This window comes from Thermobia domestica, chromosome 5, assembly GCF_964235325.1.
Source record: "Thermobia domestica chromosome 5, izTheDome1.hap1.1, whole genome shotgun sequence".
NCBI classification, from domain to species: Eukaryota; Metazoa; Arthropoda; class Insecta; order Zygentoma; family Lepismatidae; genus Thermobia; species Thermobia domestica.
In genome coordinates this window covers 173,859,978-173,876,062 of record NC_137458.1, presented here as the reverse complement: position 1 = coordinate 173,876,062, position 16,085 = coordinate 173,859,978, and the positions used below count along the sequence as shown (strand labels likewise).

At 34.3% G+C, this 16,085-nt stretch overlaps 1 protein-coding gene across 5 annotated transcripts in view; it reads left to right on the top strand.

The window, feature by feature from the left end:
- The window catches only part of LOC145686285 (protein argonaute-2-like), a 279,317-nt gene that overhangs the window by 216,842 nt on the left and 46,390 nt on the right, over positions 1-16,085 (top strand). For all 5 annotated transcript variants that reach the window (XM_081759418.1, XM_081759417.1, XM_081759419.1 and 2 more), the window contains 2 exons: positions 6,997-7,197; positions 15,173-15,397. In XM_081759418.1, coding sequence (XP_081615544.1) covers positions 6,997-7,197; positions 15,173-15,397 — 426 coding nt within the window. The remainder of the gene's footprint in view (positions 1-6,996; positions 7,198-15,172; positions 15,398-16,085) is intronic.

Sequence of the window (16,085 nt, the reverse complement as noted above, 5' to 3'; positions counted from 1 at the left end):
AACGAGCAATACATAAATTAATGCGATTTACTAAAGAAACTGTGAACACCTTCAACATATCTGGAGTGATCATCTCTATACTGTGGACAATCCTCTGTTTCAAGTCCTCAACACTGTTACATGATTTTTGGTAGACAATTTGTTTTAGGAATCCCCACAAGAAAAAATCGCATGGTGTAAGATCCGGACTTCTTGGTGGCCATTCGACACTTGACCCCATAGAAATAATCCGTTCCCCAAATTTCTCTCTCAAAAGATTTATAGTCGTATTTGAGCGATGCGCTGGCGCTCCATCTTGCATAAACCATAATTCATCACTTTGACCTAAATTTAAACGATCAAGTTCAGCAAATACTTTTTCTCTTAGTAGCTTTTGGTATGATGACGTTGTTACATTTTCATCAAAAAAGAAAGGTCCTATCACCTCAGTCGCAGTTATACCACACCAAACCATTATTCCTCGTTTGTCCATTGACACTTCTGATCTCACGTTCGGTTGTATCGATGACCAATATCTTGCATGTGATGAGGACACAGAACCATTTAAGAAGAATTTTGCTTCATCGGAAAACATCACTTGAAATAAGAACATAGGGTTTTCATTTAACTTCTCGATAAACCAGTTACAGAAATAAACACGATCACCATAATCACTTGCACACAATTCAGAAACCATTCGGACCTTGTATGGTTTTACCTTCAAGTTTCTTAAAATTCTTTGTAGCGTAGTTTTCTTAATATTTAAGCCTAAGCTTCGACGAGCAAGGGATTTCCGCGGTGAACTAGTAACAGATAACAACACCTGTCTTTTTGTTTCTTCTGTAGATACACTTGGAGATCTTCCTGCACTTTTTCTAGATGCAAGATGGGCAGTGTGAAAACAATTGCTGCGGAACTGTTTGTACAAACGGTGAATTTGCATATCGTGTACTTTTAATCCGAGTTCTTTAACTATACGGGATCTTGTTGCTCTTGCAGATTTTTCTGATAAAATGTACCATTCAATTACATTAGCACGCTGATCCTGAGTTAAAGACTGCATGATCGAAGGACACTACAGTATGAATGCACTCTTAAAGTATACTGGAAACGACAAGTAATTATCAAATAATTAAGCCAGTCTATCCCCGAGATTTACCTACTATGTAATGTCTATTTCCGAAGAAGTCAATCTAACCCAGCTGTTGATTACAGACACGAAATCCTATTGAACTGTCAACACGTTAACTCGTAAATCGTTGGTGTATTGCGATAAGAAAAGGTCTGAAACTGTTGTCAGCACACATGAACAAGAAGTTGAGTCAGGAATTAGAGGGTGTTTTATAAACAAAAGTTTGTTGACATTGTTTAAAATCAGCTTACAGTGGGACGCCAACAAATGATTCGGACGTGTTCCAGTGCTTCTTAAACACACATCTCTTAGCATACATTCTGAATAGGCCAGAGAGAAGCATGGAATATAATAAAACAAAGTGGTGTGGTTCTTTAAATGATTTTGGGACCGGGAAGGGGGAACTGAATCACTAAAGTGGTCGCTGGCACATGGAGGTAGCTTCTAAGCACTAATTTTGGTATATTTCCAAATATTTTGACGCTCACAGGAAATAACGGAAAGTTTGAATTTTTCTTACTGACTATCTTCCCCAATTTGGAGGTTTGGCGTAATAAAACTAGAAACGCATGTACCATCATAGATGAAAGGGGAGGAAGAAGAGGAATGGTATCGTATTTTCTACCTAAAACTGCTAATTTACAGCAAAATTCGTATAAATATAGAGCAAACTGCTTTCCGCATTTTACATTGAAACTTCAGTTAGGCCAATCAGAATTTGAGTTGACGCCACTAAAAGAGATCAACACATGACCATTATCATATTGTTGCTTTAGCTCTTTTTCTAAACAAACATTTTTCGACAATAATGCCAAATTTCACTTTATTAATGAAAAATATTTACCTTCTGCCAATAGGTCCTTGCGTATAAGGACATTCATCATGAATTTCTATTGTTTTATGAAAGGGGATTGTAGCCTAATATCAGTCACTAGTACAGTCCGCAGCAAAAAACCTGCAACATGAGCATATATGTTTATTGTGAAACGACGAAGTCTTTTGCTCCAAAATAAGTGTGCAAGGGAGGACGCAGAGGTTTCTTTGGCGTGATTCATGCTACTTAGACGTTATGTTGATTCCCTGTGCTGTTAGTCGTAGTTTCACAATAAACTTACATGCTCATGTTGCAGGTTCTTTGCTGCGGATTGTATATGGAAATAGCATAGGAGCATTAATTCTGTGCGCCTTGCAATTAATTTCATGCTCATTGGCACTACCAAAATAAAATTTGGAATTTTTATACTTTAGCCCCTGTGCCCTCCAAAGCCAAAAATTACCAACTGCGCCCTTTGTCCCCTGTTACCAAAATAACATTTCAGATTTGGAAAATACATAACTTTTTATTAGAATAACGCCAAATTTCACATTAATCGACCAATAGAAAAAATGCTTCTTCTAGTATGTCCCTGTTAAGGATACTTATCGTGATTTTTGGTGATTTGTGGAAGGTGTCTGTAGCACCACATCAATCACTGGCACATGCAAGGAGCATCGGAATATTAATTCTGTGTCATTTGTGATTAATCTAATACTCATTCACACTTCCAGAATAAAATTTGGAATTTTTATAAACATCCATCATTTTATGTATCGCCTCCTCTGCCCCCCTAAGGCGGTGCGTTATCAAAATAACATTCCAGATTTGATAAACGCATACTGTTTTGATACAATGACGCCTAATTTTACATTAATTAAAAAAATACCTTCTTCTCGTATGTCCCTACTAAGGATATTCATGGTGATTTCTTTTATTTTTGAAAGGGGGCTATAGCCCCATATAAGTCACTGCAATGCAAGGAGCATTAGAATATTAATTCTGTGACAGTGGTGAAAAATCTGACGCTCACTGGCATTTCCGGAACAAAATTTTGAATTTTTATAAAGATCCATCATCGAGTACTTCGCCCCCTGTGGCCCCCTAAGGCGGTGCGTTATCAAAATAACATTCCAGATTTGAAAAACGCATACTCATTTGATACAATGACGCCAAATTTCACATTAATTAACAAAAATACCTTCTTCTCGTATGTCTCTACTAAGGATATTTATGTTGATTTTTTTTTATTTTTGAAAGGGGGCTGTAGCCCCATTATCAGTCACTCTTACATGTAAGGACATTGGAGCATTAATTCTGTGACATTTGTGATTAATCTCACGCTTACTGGCATTCCGAAAATAAATTTTGGGATTTTGGTAACATATCACCCACCACCTTTTTACGCCCCTTGCCCCCAAAAGGGAGACCTTCGCAAAATAATGTTTGAGACGGCTTTACTAGCTTTGTGAATGAGTGTTTTTGCATTTTGTAACAAATACAACTCATTTGCTCCAAAATCTTTACGAATAATTATTGGAGAAAACTGCTTCTAAAATTTAACATTGAATCTCCCATAAGGAAAATGAACTTTCGTGTTTACACCCCTAAAAGGGGGGCTAGACATCAATTTTCTCTTATTTTCTTTAGAAATTCGAAAAATTCAGATATTTCTCAATAAGAGTGCCAAATTTTACATTAATAGTGTATAAACTTCATCTTCTCCCAGGGCTGTAGAAAATAACACGAATTATGGAACAGTCTGTATATATATATATATATATATATATATATATATATATATATATATATATATATATATATATATATGTATGTATATATATATAACGAAATAGGGAAGGTATTCCATCGTCGGCCAGTAACGTAGCGTGAAGTTTCGAAATGGGCAGGCTGAAATTTGAACCGTAGCTGGAGTGGTTAGTAGGGGACCAGTCCCCTTGGTAATACTGTCACCCGCATGAAACGTTGTAGCTGTTTGTTGTATGTATAAAGGTAACCAAGAAAGTTCTTCGCTTTTTGTGGAGGTCTGTGTTCAGTTAGGCCTCACACTGTGCGAATGGAGATAAGGCGAAGGTTAGTTGTTGGTATGGGTATGGGTATATCCAACACACTACCTGGTTGTGGCAGTTCAGTTACACTGTGAACTTGCGTAAGGACAGAGTAAACATGAAACCTCCACAGAGCGTCATAAGGGCGTGTATGCTGTACAAGTTCAAACTGGTATGAAACGCCGCTGCAGCGGGTGGAAGATACGCCAGGCCTTTGGTGAAGGTGTCGTGACTACGTGGACAGTGCAGCGGTTATTTAACTAGTTTAAGGACGGTAACGAAACTCGAAGACACACCACGTGCTGGAAGACCAACACATGTCCGAAATGAAGATCTTCTGACAGCAATTGAGGCGAACGGTGGCCAGACATGTGAGGAACTGGGACTAGAATTCATTGTGAGTGGACAAACCATTCGGCAGCACCTGCATTAACTTGGGAAGCACTACAAGTTCGATCAATGGGTCCCACGTGATGACCTTCCAGAACGTTGGTAGAAGGTCGTTGATGCAGATGGGGACTATTTTTGATCTTCCAGGTACGTCTTAGGTGACATATCGATGTTCGAAAGTGGTGGGTGAAAAAGCGACAGAACTTTCTTGGTTACCTTTATATCTATATGAGTGTAAAGTAAACTGAAGTTAGCACCCATTTTTCTACGCTTCCAGTTAACCATGTTCTTGTGTGGTATCACTTAGATTGGAAATGTCTTACTTGGTTTTCATCTTTTTTCCACAAGCAAGAGAAATGAAGTAGATCACTTATTTGTTTGCTTCAAGTTTTTTTTCTTTTCTTTTTTTTTTAATTGTGAGAGGTGAAATATGTCTCATTCTCAATAAACTTGATTACTAAATTTCACGATAATGCTGTAGTAGATCTACATATGTTACCTTACTAACAGAGCTACCTACACGCATATCATACAAAATTGACAAATTACACTGTATTGCTACTTCCAAGAAACAAGTAAAAACGGATATAGACCTATATGTAAGTATGAATTCTCCAAATTATATACACAAACTTAGTGACTTCACTCACAATAACACACACCAGCGTTCTAATACAAAACAGTAGTGCAACAGCGCACAATCAATTGTTGTATTATATGCTTTTACGGAAATAGGAATTTTTAGATGGAAATATATTTTAAAAAATGCCTCACCTGGGTGATTGCAGCATAAAAAAAAAAAAGCAATTATAACTGGTATGCCGATTACCGCAAACTAAAATTAAAATTTTTCGTTACGATAACGTTGACTAGTAAGGAATGCTTTTGTCTTCCGGTACATCCGAAATGCTAGCCGTAGTTAACTTCGTCAGCATTCGTCCACTTTTGTTTCTCGTGTTGAATTTGTATATTGCTTAAATAGTTTTCTTCTCTGTTGAGAGCGATGGGTGAGTGGCTCTTCCCGCCCACTCTACTTGATTTCATGAGAAGAGCTGATGGCTAGGGGAAATTAGCCTCAGTTGTGATGTTTCAGTAGCTCTACTTCAAAATCTATTAGTACTCGCTTGTTTTTTAAATACTGCATTATAAAATAAATCGATTGTAATAAAATTCATTATATCAATGTCTAGAAACATTATTTGAGACTCATATATGAATATTTGGATAGACTTAGCCTTGTAGTCTTATGGACTCTACGTCCCTGTCGCCTGCAATTGTTTATATAGGAACGCCCATGCGTTGTTTTAACTGTTCGCATAGGCTGACTAATTTTGTGCTTGTCAAAACGATTGTTGTGGCATAAAGCTAGATGTTTCGGGGTGTAAATGATATCGGTATCTCAGTAATATTTCTTTACTTGTCCAGATTCTGTCTCACCCTTCCTTATTATTACTATCCAATATTTTCATTTAAAAAAGAAAAATTACTAGATCATGACCCGGTTTCAAACCGCCGATCTTTGCCTTTACCACCTTATTGTTTCCAACGCTTGACACGCTCGATCATTACTTCAATTAGTGTTTGGGTTCACTTGCAACAAAGTTTACAATCCTTGTATTTCGGTTGATAATTTTCATTGTTTATTTCACAGATGTGTAAATCAGTGCGTAAATGCGAATATTTGGTTATTAAGGTAGTATCTGTAACAATTTAATGACAGAAAACGACTTCATAAAATCTTTCTTATGTAGACTTGAATTTCTGATAGCTTTGTTTTTCGGAGCAAATCTCAGTGTTCTGGGTTGAGTTGTAAAATTCTCTGAGAAAAAAAGTTTGCTTATGTGTAAGTTTTGAAATCCACAGTATTTTGCTTCTAATTTCATTATTTTACGTTAATATTGAATAATACTATTGAAACTATGTTTGTTGGTAATTTTTCATAGTGTTGAAGCCTTCAAAAATTTGGAATACGTATGAAAAACGGAATGTTTTTTCTTTCTTTCTTTCTTCTATAAAACGTCACTTATAGTGTACGCTATATTTTTTCCACATCGGTGTACGATGAGGAACAAGAAATACCGGAATGAGTAATTATTGCATATTTTTTCCATTTAATTCTTTTAAATGTGTAACACTTTTTAAGTGGAATAAGATGAATTTAGACTATCTAATGGAAAGCGATCTAGCGAGGTTCCGATTCTAGAAAAAGAAATTTAAGAGCACATTTGTGGAAAATCATTACAGGGTGACAATTTTACTGAAAAATTCCCGTAGAATTGAGTCAATGTACTTTTTTCCGGTTACCTAAAAGCAGGTCAGCTAGACCTCGATATTGGAAAAAGACATTTTAATGTAGGTACAACTTCAATTAAAAAATGTGGGTTTCACAAACGTTTGTTTTAGAAATTGTTCCTGTATATTGAAGCTGAAAACCTTCCGTCAGCAGTAGTTTAATGAATTCATCTACCGTCGCGTGCTCGTATTTTGCATCATTTTACCAGCCTTTTTACTATTTTAAAATAGTGCATATATTTTTAAAACTATTTTTAATTAACACATATGCTTTCCCTTTAACTTGTAAGTTAAAAACGTTATATGTGTTTGTATTGCAGGTGGTTGCAAGTTTAGATGGCTCAGCGCTGTTTCAGTATCAATGTGAGTGGAGATTACAGCCTCCAAGAGTAGAAATTATTCGAGATATGGAGAATATTATTAAACAGTTTCTGCGAACTTTCATCAGCAGAAATAATGGTCAGAGACCTTACAGGATTATTTACTTCAGAGATGGAGTTGGTGAAGGCTACTTTCCAGAAGTAAGAAATTAGTATTCTATCTTTATTACCTCATAGTTTTTACGAAAATAACTTAGGTGTTCGGAAATAGGGATATTTCAATCAAGTTGTATATAGTTCAATATAAAATTCGATTTTTTATATTTAGATGGATTGTGACATGAAGATTGAAACATTGCTGGCTTCCTACTACCTGTTACTGCAAAGCAGTAATAGCAACATGTTCTTGATTATTGTAATTATGAAAATTATCAAGTCACTATTGTAATTATTGTCAATAATTTGCTTTAATGTCCTTGAGACGAAACTACAGTCCCGTAAGTAAATTGGATCAATAATAGTAGAATATTTGTATTCTGATAGGTATTGAGAAATTATTGCCCAATAATAATAATAATAAATCTAATTTATGATATTACTACCTTATGTAAGATATTTGAAAATTGATGAGTTGCAAAGAAGTGTTCTTGCGTAAAGTAACTATGATAGTTATTGCTTATTTATGTGAGAAGAAAATTTGTAATAACTGGAGAAAGTAGAATCCACTATATCCTCCAGTAAGTAATATTGTTGACTCAGAAGTGTAAATTTCGAAGATGTTCCAGAACCTTGAAAAAACTAAAATACTACTGTAGGTTTCAAAAGTTATTTGAGATTAAACTTTGGAAAACTGAATTTTATCTGCTTTCATTATAATATAGAAATTCGTACTAGTCCACAAAAGAGGCACATTACAAATATTAACATCCAAATGTGTTTTGTAATATTCAAGTATTTTGTATTGTTGAGAACCCCAGGTTCGATCCCGTGTTTATGTGGTTGGAATATAACGTTAAGCTCTAAGCTTACGTCTCGGTGCTAACAAAGAACTAAGCAATAATAATAATAATAATAATAATAATAATAATAATAATAATAATAATAATAATAATAATATAATAATAAACTTTCATGTGCAAAACATTTGGTACTCATTGATACTGAGTTAAAATAGAAAGAGTATATTTATTACTTTGTGGTAAACTTTCCTTGATCATCTTCGTTGACAGATCTCTGGTAAGAAGTCGTTTTACTGTCACTTTTCACAATGCAGAATATAAGTCTTAACTATGATGTGAGTTACTTTCGATGAAGGCATAAGACATTCTTAACTAGACTAAATGTAAATACTAGAAAGAAAATTTTCGCATCGCCAAAAATCTTAAAAATAAATAAATAAAACAATCAGAAAATTTATTTTAGAAGGCAATATTTTCGAAGTTGTATTTATTTACTTTACAAAGAAATCTTTTCTGTGTGTACGAAGGTATTTGATATCGTAGATATCCTTGAATCAGTTTCGTAAGTAATTGCACATACAAACATGCATAGGTACATCGTCTCCAATACATTTTACCTATATACTTTAACTGATGAGTTTTATTGAAGTAATGGCATTTTCCTTGTATTTGCGGTCTGATTTGAAGGTTTCGTATTAGAGAAAGCTGATGTCAAATAGTATTGTAAAAATTTAGTTTCAAAATAGCTTAATTAGAAATCGGAATCAAAATATAAAACTAAAGACAGGTTCGAGACTACTAGCAATCTTCGAAACCGAAAGGAAGCAAAGGCAAATTCCTTCTATGCATAAAATAGTAGCTTCATAAACTTACTCGTATATAGAAATTTTAAGCTGTAGTGAGATAAAGATTCTCATCCTTCCTTATCAATGTTTTCAATATAAACAAACAAAGAATAGAAAATCTCAAACTCCGAACTTCCTAGTAGTTCCATATTGTAATATTCCGCACACGGTTCTATTTACAATCAACACCTGCTTCTATTTATACACAAAAACCATGACGCGCGTCCCTACTACAAGCTACTAGAGGCAAACGACAAGAACACTAGCACCACCAGTAGTCATGTGATGGAGAAGGAACACCTGGCGCAGCTCTAAAATCAAGAGGAGTACACCTGGCATCAGTCTCGACTGGTCACTCCTACTCTTAGTTTGCCTGGAGCTTTGAGGGATTCTTAACCCAATCCAAACCTTTGGAATTCTAAGGAATCCACCCACTTAGCTTGCGTGGCACTCTGTCGGATTCCTAACGGCAACCACCTACCTTGTATAGAGCTCTGTGGATTTCTAACCTCTCTTTGTTTGCGTAGAGAAGAGCATTGAGAATCCTAAATCCACCTCACTTAGTTTGGTTGGAACTCTGTGAGAATCCTTCCGTAGACTGTCTGGGGCTTGGGACACGTTTTTCTCCTAGTTCTTAGGAAATTTACTTTTTATAGTGAAATTGTATCTTGCTATTTTATAACACGAAATTTTCTAATGAAGCTGGTAGTGGGAGGAAACGATTCGCAAGTGTGATTACTTTACCTTTTACCTATTTCAGCGGAATTTCACATAATAGAATTGTTGGACTCAATCCGAACCAATTGAAGTATAATACGCCGGACGCCATTTTTATTAACCAGAAAATGGACTTTAATATTTTAGGTATGTGGAATAAATTGTGGTAGTGTCCCTTTTTTTCTCTTCAACTGTTAATACTTTTATGCCTCAAACTAGATCAGGCAAAAACACTTTTACAGGCATTATAACAAATACGGATGAGCAAGGTTCTAGACCATCTTTTAACATTCCACACTTAACTAAATACTCAGGATACATTACTGAGGACCCCGATCACTGAGGATGTATTTTTTTCTTGTTCGACCACTTACCTTTACTTCAGTCATGGACAATAGAAAAACGAAGGAACTATTTCCTATGTATTTGCATTGCGTTGCCTTAGACTTGGTTCTCGAATTAAAAGCCTAAAATCAATTAGACACTCTTACTTACGAACAATTGAAGACTAACTTAATAGATCTCAGTCGACCCAAATTACGGGCTTACAGCGCGAATTCAAAATTTTTCAGATACAAGGAGAGATTGAATTCATTGACGCGGTTTTGTTTATTATTATTATTATTTTGAAGACAAAAGTAATCAAGACAGGTAATGCCACAAGCAACAGAAAATTCATTACTTATCTTCAGGATTAAAGAAAAAATATTAAAAAAAAAAAAATAGTGTTGGAAACTTTTGAAACTGTATACAAGCATTACAAAACATCTTCACGCATTAGAAATCGCGCAGGATCTCATGAAAAAAGAGACTACGTAGAGTTATCACAGGCTGTTTATTCCCTTTGTGAACAATCTGCTAGCATTTAAGATCCAGAAATTTTGTTGAGTTTGAATACGTAGTTCTTTCACTATTTATCATTATATCAGTATCTAAGCAATGTGCGTTTTGAATATGGTAGACGTTTAAGGCTGTAAACTTTTGCTTAGTTTGTTATGGGCAAACCAGTTTCCTAAACTATAGGCAGTGTCATCAATTTTATCGCTGCGAACAACATAACATTTCCCTTTTGGTGGTGTTGTAAATATATGCATCTGTATTTGTTAATGTTGGCAAGTCATTTACATATAGCAGAAATAGTATGATTTCCAATATCGATCACTAAGAAACACCTATGTCAATGCTTTTAAATTGAAATTTGCTGGTTTAACTATGTATGATTTAAATAACATGTCAGCAGGTTGGGTACGATTTAGCAAGTAAGATTTAATCCATGTGTTAACAACTCCTCTGAAGCGACAACCATAATTCATAGATAAGAATGCTGTGAAGGACAGAAAAAATGAAATGAAATGAAATATTTAGTTTTACGTCCCACGGTTATGCAGGTTAGGCTAAAGGAGACGGTGATGATGAGAGATGAGTGATATGGTGGAATGAAGAAAGTGGGAGGAAACGGGAGAACCCCGAGAAAACCCGAGCATGGTATTTGTCCACCACAAAGTCCACACGGCGCGAGCTGGGATCGAACCAGGGACCCCAAGCACCGGAGATGAACGCTCTACCACTGAGCCACCGCGCCCCTCTGTGAAGGACAGAGTCAGAAGCTTTGGATAGATCAAGAAACATTCTCAAGCACTTTTTGCTTTCATCTAGGGATTCTATGACGTCACTGATCTAATTATAAGATGCAATTTCAGTTAATTTGTGTTTTTGGAAACCAAACTCTGTCGGTGAAATCGCTATTTTATTTAGATAAGAAGATTGAGAATCTTTTTTCTATGATTTTTGAAAACATAAACAGCAGAGAAAGCAGTCTATAATTTTCAATATTTGTTTTGACTCCCTTTTTGTATAATAATTTAACTATTTCAGGAAATAATACTTGTTTCAAATAGCATGTTTATGAGGTAGGATAACGGTTTTGAGATATACTAGCTCCATTTTTTTTTGATAATGGCCATTGGTATTTCATCGAAACCAGAAGACGATTTGGTTTCAATATCATTATTATATTTTGCACCTTTTTCGCTAAGGTTGGGCAGAAAAACATGACACCGATAGTTATATTTTTCTTACAGGTATGTAAGTGCAATATATCATTAAGAATGTATTTGCTACGAACACCACTGTAATAACTATTGAAAACCTTTACAGTATGGTCTGGATTTGTAGCTATGTTCCCATTAACTTCTATTTCAGTAATTTATTCATTGATTTGTTTTGGTGGTATTATTTTATAGGACTGGTTTACCAAAACTCTTTTACATATTTACACTGTCTGTAAATATGTGTCCGTCTATCCACGAGACAAAAAAAAAAAAAAAAAAAAAAAAAAAAAAAAAAAAAAAAAAAAAAAAAACTCAATAACTAATTGATAAATCATCACCAAATTTGGTTAACATATAGAGGATCAAATGGTAGGGATCGAGTTTGTTGATGAAGACGATATTCAAACTGAAAGTTGCAAATATAAACCATTTTTTGATTTTTTGGTTGGTCACTACAAAAAAGGTAATAAATGACAAGAAGCGTCCCAAGAATACATTTCATCTCCATCCTTCACTCTGTACTAAAACGGAAGGGGCAGAAATCAATCGCTTGCAGATTTAACGATTGCAGATAGTGAGAAGCGATTTCTGACTACCCACTCCAAACTAACACCAGGAGTGGCAAAAAGTATGCATCTTCTGGTTTTAACTTGATTACCATAGAGAAAAACTGTAATAGATAGAGAGAAGCAGTTTCCTGTAATCAATTAAGCATCCCAATAATATTCCATCTCCATTCTAATTTCTCTTCTAAAGGAGGAAGTGGCAAAAATCAACTACATCTGGTTTTAACGTTGATCGTTATAGAGTAAAAACTGTAATAGATAATGAGAAGCTGAATTCTGTAATTAATTAATTAAGCGTCCTAAAAATATATTCCATCTCCAATCTAATCTCTGTATTGAAAGCGGAAGTGACAGAAAATCAACTTTCAATTTTAACGTTGATCTTTATGAAGTAAAAATGGTAATGGAAATAGAGAATCAGTTTTACCACTTTCGGTTTCAATATTAATTGAGAAAACTTCGCAACAATCAAACCGAACTCATTCACGAGGTGTACATGTGACACTGTTACTTTGTTGACTGTCTTCCACATGGGTGCTGGTTTATTATCACAATTGACTGATTAAGTTGAGTAGGAGGGTTTCGTGGCAAGTTTAAGTAGCTTTTTATAAATACTTTCGTAGCGTTGATAATATTTTGCATTTGTGGAGAAAAGGTTCCTTTCTTGTGTAGCAGAATTAGGTATCTTAACTTAATATTTTCATGCCTACTGTTACCATGACTTTTGGTTAGAAGTTGGAGTTGTGTACATTTTCTTCCGTTGAAATAATTTACAAACATATTCTATAACCCATCCGATACATGATTTATACTGTTTGTCGTATATCTCGTTTCAAGTTTCGTTGAATAAGTGAAAATTTAGATATTGTATGCTAGTCATTAAAAATTCTTTTCACTATTATCAAAGTACCAGGTAGGCACTTTATCGTTTTCACTTTAGTTATTGTAAAAATCAGCATTTCGTAATCTGAAAAATCAGTATTAATAATTTGAAGATTACAAGTCAGACGATGATATTTTGTAAAATTTGATCTTTTGCATTGTTTTTGTTTTCAGGGAACCTGGCTGTCTCTCTGACGCTACTTTCAAATCATACGTTTGCATCAGAATGTCTAGTTGATAATCTATTTCATGTACCAGAAAATCAATATTTATGTCAAATACAACTTGTTTATTCATTTTTATATAAGATTCGAGGAAAATCACTAGATTACTTAAGAAAATATTAGTGTCACCGTCTTGAGTCCTATATACACTAATAATAATTAGCTTCATGTCCTGACTTCTACTACACATGATTCGAAATGCTTTTCTATGTGAAGATGGTTATATTTAGTTATGAACCTGTTCTCTAAACCTGTTGTAGTAATATAAGCACGAACCTCGTTTATTGTTGACAAGTCTACTATAACTAGAAGTTAGGTCAAAACCAAGAAGGTTAGTTACACTTAGCTCATGTGGATTCACTCAGTGTTCAGTTAAACATAGTAAATGTACAATTTGCGTTATATCGTTTATTAACATTTTTAGCACATTTCTTTTATCAATTTTAAGCCCTGATACATTCTGGCGATATTATTAGGTCATTCATTTTTTCGTTTATCGTAAAAACTACTCCATACTTGTGTTAAGATATATCTCGAGTGTCAAATAAACATAAGAACGTTGAATTTAGTTAAGTTGCTTTATGGCTTTTAATATATTTTGTTAGCCACTAATGCCATCTAGCCATAATCTTTGTAAATATAATATTCCCTGTGAAGTCGTGTGTTCGTTGATGTAGTTTCCTAATTAATAAGATAGTGGTTAGTTAATAAGGATAGAAAAAAGAGCTCCATGATTACTTCGAAACTTCCCATATAAAATGCTTTTTGAAAGTTTATCAGAGTCCTCTGTAGGGACATCTCACCAGAAGGTCATTAATGTGTTCAGTACGTGGAGGTTTGTAGTAAATATTTCAAACAAGACAGGATGTAATCAAGTGTGTACATAGCAACCTCATTCAAATGCTGGTCATTTTTTGAGATTGTAGCACATGCTGGTACGGGTAATTAACACACACAAACCCATCATTATTGTTAACTATTCCATTTAGCATAACATCTGAAACAACCAGGTTCTTGTTTATTGGCCGATAATATTTCGTTCATGTTATGATTTGGAAGCATGTTCCTCCTTCTACACCAGCGTTTCCCAACCTTTTTCAACTTGCGGCACACTTCAGGGTAACTTGAATTCTCGCGGCACACATATTATTATTATTATTATTATTATTATTATTATTATTATTATTATTATTATTATTATTATTATTATTTGGAAATATAAAATACTGTAGTATTTTTTTCTGATTACTGACATCCTTCTCACAGAGAAGAAAGCTAGACCACTGTTTTTTCCCAGTGGTAAATCATTATGCTTATTTTTCATTTTAATTTAAAAATAGAAAACAATTACAATCAGATATAGGGCTCAAGTTGTTAAAAATACACTTTTTTTTTCGAAAACTGTATCCAACCTTTCATTAAGAAGGAGGATCACTAAATAACGAACGAACAAACGAATCTCTTTTACTTTTAAAACACAAATATAGGTAATTCGTATGCATGTTTACTTTGCCGGAAGGATTGAATAATATTTTAAAATTTCAAGTTACGAAATAGTCTGCAACAATAAAGAAGCAATAATGGTCATAACAATAACAAATACTTTTTTTTCAAAATTAGAAATGTACAGAAAAATGTTCTACAGAAAAGTAACACAGTATGAAACTTTAAATTTTAGATTCATAGTAGTAATTTGAAATACAAATATACCTTTTTCTGTATGTCTTGCAATTTGATTGCTATAGAATTAATAATTTTGTTCCGATTTCCTCGCGGCACACCAGCGACCCATTCGCGGCACACCACTGTGCCGCGGCACACCGGTTGGGAAACGCTGTTCTACTGTTTTGCGTTACATCCTACAAATTTGGTGATTCAAGTAAAACTTAGTCGCATGAACTAGACTTAGCATAGCATTGTATTTACTTTCAGGTGTTGACGTACGAACTAAATGCCATTCGTCAAGCGTGCTTCAGTGTTCACAAGGAAAGTTACAAACCACCTGTAACATTTCTTATGGTTCAGAAGCGACACCATACAAGATTTTTCTCAGTTGACAACCCTCAGTATAATGTTCCTCCGGGTACAGTAGTAGATACTGATATTACACATCCGGTAGAAGGAGATTTCTACTTAGTTAGCCACCATAGTCCACAGGTAAGATATCAATTTTCTAAAAGATAATTAAAGCGCGTCTTTATGTTATATACTAACGATTTGTAAAGTTAAAAAGTCACAAGACACGTGGTAACCATAAATAGAAATACATTAGTTGAAAAATAGTGCAACTGGTGATTGTTTAAAGTGAAAAATAAATAAATAAATTAAAAATATCTACCCATCTAAAAATATCTGTAGAGTTGTAGTTTGTGATCTAGAGAGTAGTCTGAGGAAGGAAGTGCTATACTTCCGAAACCGTTACTTTTCTAGTTTAATTTTTTATAATAAATATTCTAGCCAGCCTTGTAAGAAAACTGGGTTTTTCTTTATTCAAGATGGACACAAGGCCATATTGTCATAATATATGTATATATGTATGTATGTATATATGTATGTATGTATGTAGAGATGCAAAAAAAGCCGGCTTTTTTGAATCGATGTTTTTTTCACATAAAAAGCCGGCTTTTTTGGGGAAAAAATCGAGAATTTTGGAAATTTTGGCTTTTTTCATTTTCATGATTTTTCTATCTTATAGTATATTGTATAGTTAGATAAGAATTCCATGACCTAAATGCCATATTTAGCTCTGTAATTCACCATCAAAATGGATGGAACACATGTTTTACGAATTAAAGCTAACATGAAGAATGTAGTATTTGAGCGCAATTTTACAAGCTATTTAACT